General features: G+C 41.1%; 3 protein-coding genes across 3 annotated transcripts; all 3 read right to left on the bottom strand.

Annotated features, from left to right (window-relative positions):
* Window positions 1–351: 351 nt before the first annotated feature.
* On the bottom strand, window positions 352–1,675 carry LOC117141704 (accessory gland protein Acp76A). The gene is made up of 2 exons (XM_033305314.1): window positions 672–1,675; window positions 352–602 (listed from the first exon to the last, which is right to left on the bottom strand). Exons 1-2 carry the CDS (start codon window positions 1,663–1,665, stop codon window positions 430–432), a joined length of 1,167 nt encoding a protein of 388 aa, XP_033161205.1. The 5' UTR covers window positions 1,666–1,675; the 3' UTR covers window positions 352–429.
* Window positions 1,676–2,779: 1,104 nt separating this feature from the next.
* On the bottom strand, window positions 2,780–4,330 carry LOC117139333. The gene is given in 3 exon segments (XM_033301580.1): window positions 2,780–2,987; window positions 2,990–3,194; window positions 4,269–4,330. Coding segments are annotated over 3 exon segments (300 nt in total). The 3' UTR covers window positions 2,780–2,954.
* Window positions 4,331–9,594: 5,264 nt separating this feature from the next.
* Window positions 9,595–12,675, bottom strand: LOC117140359 (UDP-glucuronosyltransferase). The gene is made up of 4 exons (XM_033303214.1): window positions 11,874–12,675; window positions 11,612–11,806; window positions 11,258–11,471; window positions 9,595–11,201 (listed from the first exon to the last, which is right to left on the bottom strand). Exons 1-4 carry the CDS (start codon window positions 12,317–12,319, stop codon window positions 10,146–10,148), a joined length of 1,911 nt encoding a protein of 636 aa, XP_033159105.1. The 5' UTR covers window positions 12,320–12,675; the 3' UTR covers window positions 9,595–10,145.
* Between the last annotated feature and the right edge of the window lie 262 nt (window positions 12,676–12,937).

Here is a 12,937-nt window from a genome sequence, read left to right on the forward strand (position 1 = left end):
TATTATAACTTGACTCGAAATGATATTTGAAAGTATAAAGATTCTTATTATAACATAACTTATGCAGGCAGATACTATAGATCACAAGATCGCATAATTTTCTTACGGAAATTTTATTCTGACATAAATAATCTCCAGATGAATAAATATGGAAATATTATTATCTGAAGTATCTAGTAATACAGTAAAGAAACTGCACCGTTTATCTTTTAAAATGAAAATGAAATAAAATCAAAATCAATTTGACAAGGTCTTTTTAAAGTGTGATTATAGAATAGTAACTAATTTAAATTTAAACGGACTAATGTCATAATTATTATGGAAGCAGTTGTGTAAGGATCAATGTCCATATGACAAAAAATAACTTTTTATTAATATTTTGTTTCTCTATTAAGCTTTGAAACATATCAAAGGTATTTTGAAAACTTTTTACGACTTAAGCTCAACGTATTTCTTGGAACAATTCACTTTCTCAGTCAGTCCATGTAGGTTTTCAATTCGACCAACTGCGTATACGGTATTCTTATCCTTTATGACAAAGACAAATGGGCGATTTACTTCAAACTTTTCGGTCTTTCCAGTATCAATATCATCAACTACATCTAAAATATGTAATAAAATAAATTAATGTTAATATAATAACCAGTAAATAGTACGATTATTGCGCTTACCTAAACGGAGAATGGGTTGAAATCTTATCCCATGGTTGACCCGAAAGTCGTTGATTTTGATTTTGGCCTTCGATTTAAACGCCGAATCTTTGAATGTGTCTTCAATATTAATTCCGTTAAAGAATTTGGCAATATTGTAGTCGAATTTCTCCTTGAATATGGGCAGTAGCAAGTGAACATCCTTGTGATCATTATATTCCACATTGATCTGGTTGCTCAAATTATCCAAAATGTCCTTGCAGGTGACACCTTTCCTCGGCAGAAGGATCAACATACCCAAGTTTGCCGATGAGAATGGAATGTATATACCTTTGGCCTCGTCCGTGGACATGGTTTCGAACGACGACAAGGAGTGCATCATGGGCACACATATTGGGTCTTTCGAAGCATATCCTGTGCCAGGATTATTGACAAAGTATCTGTTAACCTCTGATTGGAAATGAGATGCCCAAAGGGGAGTGACTGTCATTCCGCTGATGGCAACAATGTTTTCGCCCGTGTTTAACTTCTTCTCTTGCACAAAATTGGCGAGTACACCATCCAAATGCGAGGACAGCCATTCATCCATTATTTTTGAGGGTCTGACATCCTTTGTTACATCATACTTCTTGGCACTCGTCATCAGCACCTCGTTTACCAGACGCAGCTTTTGCGATAGCGGCAGGTTCTGAGACACTGCCACCTTGTTGGCCATCTGGAACTTGGCCCTCGAGGCTTTCTTATATCTCAAGCCCCAATCCAGTACTTCCTGCCTTGCTTCGGAGTATCCAAAGTTTATGATCAGGCTCCTTTCCAAATCGATATTACTCTCAACCGCCTTAGCGGCATGGATCTCGAAAAGAATCATTTCTATATTCAACACTGATAGTACGAAATTCTCGGGTGTGTATCTATCGATTTCCTTTATGAGTTGTAGAGATACATTTTGTTGGATTGTATTTTGAAAGAGGAGCAACGCGCACAGTACCAAGAATGTTACTTGATGGTTGCCCATTTTCCACAACATCAATAAGCTGTTTAAACTAACGTTGTTCCTATATATACACGCAAGGGGAATGACCCTTAAGATATTGGATAATACGCAAAAACGAATGGAAATTAGTACGGATTTATTGCACTACTATTCAATTTCATGCTTTCTATCCTCTAACCAAGGAAGAGTACATCCAAGTCTTAGTAAATCGTAGTAAGAGTATATGTTTGCGACCTCCTATATACAAATTAACTTATCTTACTCTATCTAAATTCAGCAGCAGAGAAATATCTTCTTTAGTCAGTGTTATGTTTTCATCAAATGCTCATACTTAGCTGGGTGCTCCAATTGCTCCAATATTCGCTCGCAGCTCTAAGTTCTATGCACGCACTTCCATCCACCGACTGAATGTGTTATCCACCCACTTTCCGCCTGGTAATATGTTAATAGCACCATGCGTCACTTGCATCCTGGCGCATTGCAATCCGCCTCGCATTTTCCTGCCGGTGTGGGTGGATGTCTTCACATCCGACTTCAGTCTGCCAACTGTCTGCTTTCCTCCATGGACAATGTGGTCGCTGCCTGGTGGCTGCCTGGCGGTTTTCTGATTTATAACACTGTTTACACGCCCTGCCAAAAAGTTTGATTTACTGGCCATTGGACCGGTGGCCACGTGTGCCCATTCGATTGCCATAACTCATACGACCCGTTGGCCGTTCCTGCTGAGCAAAAGGACTCACGCATGCGCAGATGGAATGTGACTTTACTTGGCATTATATTATTAAGAATTTCTTAGAAAATAAAGACCATTGTATCTAATTTATTTACATTTGCAATATGGCCTATCATATATACATGTAAATGTAAAGGAATGCTGCAGAATAGCATTTTCCTCAATACCAATCTTGATTCTGGAAAGTAATGTTACAATAGTAAGGGCAGCTAAGACTAACATTGTTAAAATTGAACGTGAAATATATCAAACCTGCAAATTTTTGGATTTTTAAGGCTATTACAGAAATTCACCCATGACAGTGAAATATACAAATAATTTATTTCGCAGCAATGAAAAATAATAATAAATTCCAAGATGTCCTAGGTTGAAAGTATCACACACATAGTGTGTGGATAACCATAGAAATACAACCAAAACACATTAATTTCTGCATCCTCATAATAACTGTGACTCTGTATTTATCTGCAACTCATCAAAGCCACGCCGCTCATTTTCCTCCGATTACCCATGCACTTCCTATATGAGTAACTGTTCACGGTGCATCCGCGGTGATGATGATGAAGTTGATGCTTGATTAGCTGGTCAGACCCGATCCTCCTGCTCCAGCTGCACTCCCCCTCCTCGGAAATTTTCTCCGCCCCTTCGCCGGCTTGTGTGCATGTTCATTTCAGGCCGGTCCGCTGGCGGCCACCTCACACATTCGCCCATCACACTTCCTTTGAAGTTGCACCGCCATCTCAGCCGAGAGTCGGATCTCTCTGGACAGTTCAGCCACGTCGAAAGCCACCCATGCGAAAAAAAAGTACGATTAAACCTAATCGAAAGACCACTCAGTTATAGTTATTGTGTAGATTGTCTAGTATGGTTACACTCTTTTATTCATATGTTTTTTTTATTAAATGTAAATTAGTATAATTGAATTAAGTTTAATCTGAGAAAGCGGTCACCTATAGTAGTTTATAAAAATTAAGTTTACTGTTTATCTTTTTAAGTTTGAGCTCTGAGTGCTAAGAGCCAGTTTTATGCCGAACAAAAAGGTCGAGAAAGGGTATTTGGTATACTCTTTAACCCGTTACATCCCGGCCATAAAAGCGGCAAAACGGTCATGTTGGATCGCCGCTCTTATCAACTTGTCCAAAAGCTTTTGCGCTCGTTCAAATCAATTGGAAGCGGTTGGCATCGGCATCTCAGGAGATCTCAAGCACGGCACCTCCAGTGCTGCCAATTTGTCCTTTTTCCGGATAAATCTTAAGTAGGCCAATATATTATGGAGAATAAATCTTTAATTTTATTTTATTTAATGTTTATAAAAACATATTCTTATTTATTAATGCTAAAATCATTCTCATAATACTAAAATATTTTAATAATCAATCTCCTGAGCCTAGGAAAAATTTTATTTTGTATTTTATATTTATTAAGTGAAGAATCCGTATGTCATAATATCTTAACATTACAGGGTGGACTAAAATATTGAATATCAATTATCAAATCTTTTTATTTTTGTTCTTTAAAACAAAATAGAGTTTTTTTTTGCTTGCAAATGACATTGGAAAAAGGAAAGTTTTAAAGATTTTATGATTTATTTTTATTTTTTTATTTTATTTATTTTATTATGAGTGTATATTTTAATATGAGTGTTGGTATACTTTCTGTAACTAAAAAAAGTAGTATACTTTGTGTTCAAATTTGTCTTAAGAACAGTATTTTTATGTGTTGCTAAGTATCAGTAGTAGTATGGTTAAATATTATCAGTGTTATGTTACTACTCACAAGTAATTAGTATAAGTTAAGTTATTGCTAAGTTATTATTAAGTTATTAATTGCTGTACCCTTCTTATCCTCTAATCCAAGCCATCTTCCATTGACACCACTGGGAGCCACACACATCGGTGAGGTGCGCATGCGCGGCGGATTCGACGGTGGGCCGCTGTCGGCCAACTGACACATAGAGGGCGATGGTGATAGTGCCGCCCCGCCGGCGAGCGGCTCTCCTGCGTTTTTTTGCGCGTTTCGGACCAGCTGTTGGCGGCTTTTTGCCGGTCGGTTGGTTCGGCTTTGTTCTTTGCCGGCAGCGTTTAATGGTTGATTTTGCTCAGTCGCTTTTTGATTTTTTTGCGCCGCATTTCGCTGTTTCGTTTTGTAGTTTGCGGTGGGGTTTTTTGCTGCCTTTTTATTAAATTATTATTTACTTTTATTACAAAGCGCGACGGCGGCATGGCAAATTGATGCGATATTTCAATTTGCGACGGCCACAAAGCGAGCGATTGTGCGGGGAAATAAATATATCAATGGGGCCGCTGCTGCGCCTACACTTGAACTTCAAAGCGCTTTCCCAACCCTTTTGCTAATAAAATCTCTTCGCTACCAAAAATAAAACTTACTCACACCGCGGCGGACCCATGGAAATGCTCGACTTCAAAGCAAATTCAAAGGGCGCGCCGGGCGGGGGAATCTCTCGCATAAACAAAAGCCAATTGAAATGCTTCCAAAGAGAATTTGCTTTTTTGTGTATTTGCTGCTACTTAAGTTGGCAGACCTCCTGGCATCCGCACCCCTTCCTCCGCATCCTCCTGCCGATTTGTCTTGCCCGTCACTTTTTAATTGTTGTCAACCCACACAAGAGAAGCAAAGCGACAGAGCTAAGCAGCATTAAGCAGAGGCATACACTGCGCAAAAAAACAATAAAGTTCTAAAAAGGAATAAATGATCTTTTAAAAAAAGCTCAGCTAAGATAAAAAGTATATACAATTGAGTTGAATATTTTGTTAAGCATTCTTTCCATAGAAATATGCCATATTATCGGTTCTAATTAATTATGAAAGAATATACCAATATATATTTAATATTCAAAAATTTTCATTTATTATGTACTTTTCCTTGCTTCCTCTGCATTTTCCCCTGTGCACAGATGGAGCATTGGACATGGAGCTGGCCGCACCCAAGTCGGGCACATGAAAAAGACATCAAAGCAAATCTTGACAAGCGTATATGCCTCTTATCTGCATCGAGCCCAACCAGGCGCAGGAAGCAGGGAGGTGGTTGAGGTGGTTGTAGGGGCAGGACGGAACGGAGGAGGAGCTGGGCAGAAGGAGCACATGCACACTCGAACATCCACAGGAAGTGCCTTCCGCTCGGCAATGCACTGCACTGTTCTGTTTCTGTTTCTGGTCTACTCCTTATGGGATACATTTCCTGCTGTTGCCACGCCCCCTGAACGCACACACACATACACCCACGGGCAAGTTTTAGCCGTGTTCGAATGCATTTTAAAGTTGGCAACAAGAGCAACAAATACACTCATAACCGTGACAGCCACAATAAAGTTTTGGCCAAAAAATAGTCAGGCGGCGTGTGGAAAAGGGTTTTCGGTCAACCAAATTGGACTTTTGGTACTCAAATAAAGGACATGAGGAGAATTGTTTGGAAAGTTTGCGAACATACTTGCTACTGCTCCGTGGGGCAGTAATAAAAGTGAGTACCCAACTAGATGCACCTATGTATGTGCCTTAATTACGTGTTTAGTACCACTCTTTAAGTCTAGCCTTAAATACAATGTAACAACAATGTTATCTTTAATGTAGAAATGTAAGTAATTATTAAGTATTTGAATGGAACATTACACTACCTTTTTCATTTGTAAAAGGTGAAAAAACCTTGTAACTTTTATTTTATTTTATTGTCATTTATAATATGAACCATTAGATCTCTGAGCTTATATAATATATCTTAAAAATGTCAAGCTCCTGGCGAACATTTAGAAGATAATTCACTCCAGGTACTGTAACATTTGCGGACTTCGATCCAGGTCATAACACTGGCAGCACTTTCCGCTTTCCTCTCCTAACTTCGCCAGGAGTCCTTACATCCCATCCTCCCGTGCGCTTCATCCTGTCCGTATATAGTACCCCCTACTTACTTATTCTGAGGTTGTTTTTCCTTGCTGCTGCAACAGCTGCCGCATTTTGTGTCTTTTTCTTTTGCTGCTGTTGACGTTTATGCAAATTGTGTTGTTATTTTTTGTGTGTCACCCAAAAAGAAAAACAGCCGCAAAAAAACAGAAATCTGGAAAAGCCTCTGCTCTGACCGGCCGACTCCCCCAATCGATAAATGCAAATTTGCTCAAACGAAACCAGGAACACGGCTCTTGTTATCCTTTGCAGAGGATTTCAGCTGGGGATTTCCCTCACATTTTCATTTAATTTGTGAATTATGAATGTTAAATTGAAGACTGCAGCGGTCGACATTGAGGACAACTAAATCACTCGGCCGCTGCTCCATTTACAACCCCCCAAACTTTGTCCTGTTCTCGTTGCGTAACTCCGAAACTCCAAAGTAATTAAATTGAAACAGAGTGCAAAATGCACACAAAAGCCGGAAACTCCATGTGAGGGGCAATGCGGGGTACATGGCACATGTCCGTGATGGAGCTGCACTGAAAGATACTTTGTTAACTAATCAAATCAAAGATATTTCTATAAACAAATTAAATATGGCATAAATATACAGAATATGCTCGAAAGAAAATAATAATTTGTATATATTTCAACATATATGGTAATAATATCTATATAGAGTTAGAAGGATGTATATTTCAACACATAATAATATCTATATAGTGTTGAGTAGTATAAAAGCTACTTCGAAGTGAATTGTTTAATACTAAACAATATAAGTATTCGTATAAAGCATAGATAGAATTATATATTATGGTATTTCGAATTCCTCTCGCATTAAATTTTGTTTGTGGCAAGAGTCAAGTGTGTTCCCAACAAAAGTGTTGAAAATACCAAAGAAGGGTGCAGGGGGGGTAAGGGAAATGAAGCGAGCAAAGCAACTGGCAGCATGTTGACAGCACATATGCTCCCCCACCCCTTCCCCATTTTCCAGCGCCCATCATTCCTTTGGTTCTGTACGAAGTTATAGTTATGATGATTGTTGATTTAGAGTTTTTAGTTTTTAGTTTGCCAGATGGGCCGAGGAGGGATTTGTGTAGCATGCAATTAATTTTGCAGCCCCACTTCAAAGGAGCTGAAAGGAGCCGCCCGTGGACAGATGATGACAACAACTCGGCAGCTCCGTCAATGGGGGCCTTTGATGCCGTGCCTCCCCATTCCGAGCCCCAGTCCCAATCCCCATGGGACCCCTGACAGCAGTGCTAATGGGAGACGGAGATGCGCTCGGGGGAAGCCCCAGTGACGGCCAAAACCAATTCGAACTCTTTCTGTTCCCATGGCCGTAACCCGAGACCTCGGAATGTCAAATTCTTGCGGTGCACTGGAAAAAAAAAGTTTTTAGTCATTAAAAAAAAACAATGCAGTACGAAATATAATTAAATTTAAGGGAAAGAGGAATTGGATTTTTTTCATATTAATTTATAATATTACGAACATGTTGTATATAGATTTTAAAACGAATTACGAATTTCCGAAAGCAGTACAATTTGTTCTATTTTAATAATAAAGTGCATTGAAGGTAAAGATTGTCTCTAAATCTGTGTATCTCTAAAAACTTCCTAAGAATCATACGGACAGACTTACGGACAAGTTGACGGAAAAACTAGCGGACAAACGTACATGACCAGATCGACTCAGCTAGTGATCTTGGAAAAGAATGTCTATATATGCTCTATGTACTGTATATCGCTTCCGAGTTCGGTGGCTTGGAAGCCAAGTAATGTATTTAGTCCAAAACTCAACTCTAGCCAAATGATACCTTTTTTTCTGACAGTGCACAACCCCCTTTCCATGTGTTCGTGATGCGGCCGACTCCACTGGCCGCCTGTCAATGCGAGAAGTCTTCACTTGACTCGGCCGCTCTTCTTGCGGTTGACATTCGCGACTGGCGGTCGAGCCGATGGCCTCCACTCCAGTTGGTGCCCATTCCACCACATCTTTCCCAGTCTTTGGCCCCTGTGACAAGTGTGGCTGTGATGGAACACCAAATAGGACTGTCGGGTTATAAAGCTGACAGCGAAACAGAGTTGAAGTTGACCGCCATTGATGGCTCTTGCACTTGGAATCCTATGAGCGCTCACGAAGGGGTTCAAATGTGAATCCTTGCCTTTGATAGTTTGATAGCAAAATTAAAAAGTTAAGATAAGTCTATAAAAGATAGAGCTCTAGAATTAATCTTGATCCATTGGAATGGAGAGCCATGTCATGTGAGTACCATCATGTCACTTGTGGTTTGCATATCAAATTTCCAATGTCTAACCAAAAATATGCGCATCAGGAGTGGAAACCAGACCCCGTGTGCATTTTCCTCCCAGGGTTCTTCAGTAGCTCCACCTTTGCGACATGTGTGCAAAAATACAGTTTTATTAACAGGCCGCCGGAGGAGGAAGCCAAGTGAAATGCGCCACCCACTCGGCACACATGCATCGCACGAATTTCCACTCACCTGCTTTCGTTTTCCCTTTGTCAACGTGTGTGTGTGTGGACTGATGAAAGCAAACAGGTGACTTTGCTGCAACAACTGGCATCCTGCCATCCTGTGCGGAGCATCCGCAGCCGCAGCAGCATCCGCATCCGCGGCACATCCTCAGAGACACTTGAGCCGCACTCGGCTTAAATGAAGTGCACACGCCGCCATGCACATCAAAGCCTGCCGACATTAGCCCAGTGCAGTCAACTAATTAGACACGCCCCTTGCCCCCGAGACGCCATATTAAACCATAATTAAAGCTAACTGCTCTATGCCAACTAAAAGAATTTCGAATTTGTTCAAGGAGAGTTCAAACAAAATGTGAAATAAAACTTGCACGGCATGGGAATTTAAGTAGAATTCAAACAAGGATGAATGAGATATATAATTAAGCCATTTAAATTAGGCAAATATTTACAACTATTCAATTAGTTAACAACTAATTCCAATTCTATGGGTTATTTTATATATTTTATTCAACAATTCATACATGGCATTATAAAATATCCTTAATTTAAAGTATTTAAAACAACTAAACCGTATTGAAAACTGCCGAAAGTTTTCCCATTGTAAAAAAGGTGACCGCATTATATGTATTATTATTATAAAAACATTAAACATTTTAATTTCAGCTCGAAATTAACAAAGGGACATAGATATTTTATCAATACTCAATTGCTTTTTGAGCTGAACAATTGCAGTCTAACCGCTTGTGTTTCCATCAAGCTTTGTCTTTAAAAAAATATGCGAAAGTGGTTGTCAGTCTTTGAATTGAAATATTAATAGAATGAAATAGCGGTAAAGGGTTTTTGACATTAATATCAGAATATAAAATCAATTTCAAGTACCCAATTTATTGTTTTACTTTGTCAGTACAAATATTCTCTGTTCAAAGTGTGAAACGTTCGTTCACACACAATACAAATATTCAAAATATATACAATTTATAAATTTTAAAACTTATCGAAATATAAAACCACATGTATTAACAAAAACTCACACTTAACACTAGACGATATTTTTATGTATAGGTTTATAGGCTTGGCGGATCGATTTTGTGACACGGATTATAGATGCGGAATGTACTCGGTGGACAATCGAGGGCATTATAGTTGGCAACTGTGCAACTTTAATGGATCTTTAAGAGATCTAGTTGAAACTAGTAATAGATTGTCCAATGATTATTTTCCCGCCCTAAGCTCTGCTTTCCCATCCTCCAGTTAGGCTTGTTACACATCCTAGTAGCTAGTCCTAACATGAGGATGTGAAATCGAGACGAGCATCCTTTCTATGTGATCCACCGTAAGATTAGTTATATGTTTCGTCTGGAGATATATCGTTATGAGAACCTGCGTTCTGCTTCCTCCTGTGATGTCTTTCGATCGCTTGAGTATATCCGCTGCTGATTCACGTACAACTGCAAGGGCGGCACATGTCCGAGCAGCTGAATCGGAGGTGGGGGAGTTAGGTCCAGTGGCGTAGTGGACGCTGTCGATGGACTCGTCGGTGAGTTGGAGCTCATGCTCGAAGAGCTGGACCGCGCCGATAAAGATTGAGCGGACCGCGTTCTCCGGAGCGACTCGGTTCCCTTGGGAGATGTACCACTTCCCTGGTCACCATAGCTGTGCACTCTGCCAACCACTTTAAGGTTGGTTCTGTATGGTGGCTGATCCTGTGCAGCTTGGCTGTGGTAGGATTTTCTTAGTATAAAGCAAATGGCCAGGAAAGGAATGGTTAAAATTCCAAAAAAGCCCACTGCTATTATAAGCAGAACATCCACACCTTCTGCTCTCCAAAAGTTTAAGGTATTGGCGTGCGACTTAAGAAAGTCAGCTCCTCCAGACTCCAATATAAGCTGTATCTTTCGCACAGCTTTTCCAACTGGCGTGGAATCCCGGCTAATCAGTCGTTCTTTGAGTTGACCCAACTTTTCCACATAGCTGGTATTCAGGGTGAGTTGTCTTATGCCGTGGAGCAGCGAATCGTAAGCTATAGAGTCGTAGCCGACGGTGACGGAGACTCCATGGCGCTGCAAGCGCTTAGCCATCACCTCTTGTTCGGCCAGAATGGGTATGGCAAGTACTGGCTTTTGTCCACTAATCGATTCCCAAACGCTCAACTGACCGCAGCTGCTAATAAACATCTTGACCTGTGGATGGTGAAGGATAGCCTGTTGTGGCCACCAATCAGCAATCATAACGTTCTCCGGCAGCACCTGCTCCACCGTGAACTCCTCCTTTTCCCACTTCAGCAAGAAGTGAAACTCCTTGAGGTGGCCAAACACATCCAGAATAATGGCCAACTTCTCCTGAGGCAGCTGAGCTGTTTCCACATCGGCGCCCAGGCTAAAATAGATAACCCCGCTGGGAGCAGATTCCATGAACGACAGAAGATGCTAGAAACAATTAAAGTTAGCGATTTGAATTTATGAATAAATGCATTCAAACACACCTTTGGCAAATGGTCATCATTTGAGTGGCTCAAGTGCAGGCCGCCCACTTCCACCATGTTGGGCAAATATGCACGTGGATAATGTAGGCCTGGATGGGAGTTGATCAAGGCCAAGCTCAGATTCTTTGTCAGATCTCTATAGAGCGGCAGCTCCTTTACCAGCAGTTCAAAGTGATTGGTGTACACCGATTGCTGGGAGATCAAGTGGAAAAAGCTGCAAAACACAACAATAAAGATCCTGTTAAACTGAATGTAAAGAATGAAGATTTTCCTACTAAAAATAATAATTGCTACTGATTAATCTGTCTCAAAATGCTAGACAATTATAGAAGCTTTACTGCAGTAAGATCTTACTTGTAGGTCAAGCGCTCAAAGGTGCTCATAAGCGAGTTTAGAATCCTCTGCCTCGTGTTCATTCTCTCCGTGAAGGGCAGGAAATTGCTGGGATCCAGAGCGGACGATTGGGGATTGCCGAACATGTTATTCAGCCAGGAATTCGCGCCGGTGGGACTGACTGCAACGGTGGGTATGCCATAGTAGAAGGCCAAGCTAAAAGAGAACAGATTTCCATTTGAAATAGATACCTAGGAAACCCGTTTTTGGCTTTTGTACTCACCCTAGCAGAGCATCGCTTAGGAACAGGTCCACTATGAGTAAGTCGAACTTTTCGCCGCTGGTCAGCAGCTTCCGGACCTGGGGATCCGACAGCAAGATGTCCACATTGGTGGTGCCAGCGTAGATTAGCCGGGTGAACCTTTCCATCACACTCTGGGCCCGCATTTCCTCGGCCTCGAAACTCATGCCCATGTCGAGCCAGTTTTCCCGCAGCCCTTCGATGCGCAGCTCCCTGATTTTGGGTATTTCCGCATCCACACCTTCCTGCGCGGCATGTGGACTGATCAGAGTTACGGAGTGGTTTCCCGGACTCTCCACCAGCTCCTGCAGCAATCTCCGGCCAAAGAGATAGTGCGATTTCCAGACACTGGGAAAAACTGCCAGTATATTGGCGCCCAGGACGATGCCGCAGAGCAGCGTGCCCAGAAACACTTGCAGGATTTGCATTTTGTGTTTGTGGATAATATCCGCAGTGGCCTTTGCATCCGCTTCTACATCCGCATCCGCATTCGTGTCTGTGTTTCTGCTTTTCCGGTTTTTTTTTTCGCAAAAACACACACAAACACTGGCGCTCAGCCCATACACACACACACGCACACGTACGGAGCTTCTATTATTATCTGCTGCTTCTGCTCCTGGTTTTTCCGCCGATTTTCATCATCTTGCCGCCACGATGCGATGGCAAAATATCACAGCTGTTGAAAAAAACACACAAATTGCCAAATTAAATGCAGTGCAAAACGCAACGAAAGTGAAAAGAACGACAGCAACAACTGCGGCTGTGTCGGCGTTTCTTGCGAATGTCATTCGGAGATGTCCGGCTAGCTGTGCAGACCGGCAAATCTAGCTATTTTGCAGCTGGAAGAAGCATCAGCGATACGGCGGTAGCTTCTGAAACAGAAAGTTAGATGGGTATTAAAAAGAAGCAGAGTGCAAGTATAAAAAACTTGTGCCAAGAAAATAAACAGTTTTGAGAAGAGTGATGAGAAGATGACTGCAACATAATTTATTATAAAGTCACAGCATAATCCAGTATTATATTTGTATATTCCTATTATTGAACTT

The sequence above is a fragment of the Drosophila mauritiana genome, chromosome 3L (assembly GCF_004382145.1).
Source record: "Drosophila mauritiana strain mau12 chromosome 3L, ASM438214v1, whole genome shotgun sequence".
Lineage (NCBI taxonomy): Eukaryota > Metazoa > Arthropoda > Insecta > Diptera > Drosophilidae > Drosophila > Drosophila mauritiana.

Bases quoted from the DNA above. Each gene is read 5' to 3' on its own strand.
- LOC117141704 (XM_033305314.1), bottom strand. From the start codon at position 1,665: ATGGGCAACCATCAAGTAACATTCTTGGTACTGTGCGCGTTGCTCCTC. The intron at 603-671 runs GTAAGCGCAATA...TACATATTTTAG, and splicing joins TCAACCCATTCTCCGTTTAG to ATGTAGTTGATGATATTGAT.
- LOC117140359 (XM_033303214.1), bottom strand. From the start codon at position 12,319: ATGCAAATCCTGCAAGTGTTTCTGGGCACGCTGCTCTGCGGCATCGTC. The intron at 11,807-11,873 runs GTGAGTACAAAA...GTTCTCTTTTAG, and splicing joins CTAAGCGATGCTCTGCTAGG to CTTGGCCTTCTACTATGGCA. The intron at 11,472-11,611 runs GTAAGATCTTAC...TGTGTTTTGCAG, and splicing joins TTTGAGCGCTTGACCTACAA to CTTTTTCCACTTGATCTCCC.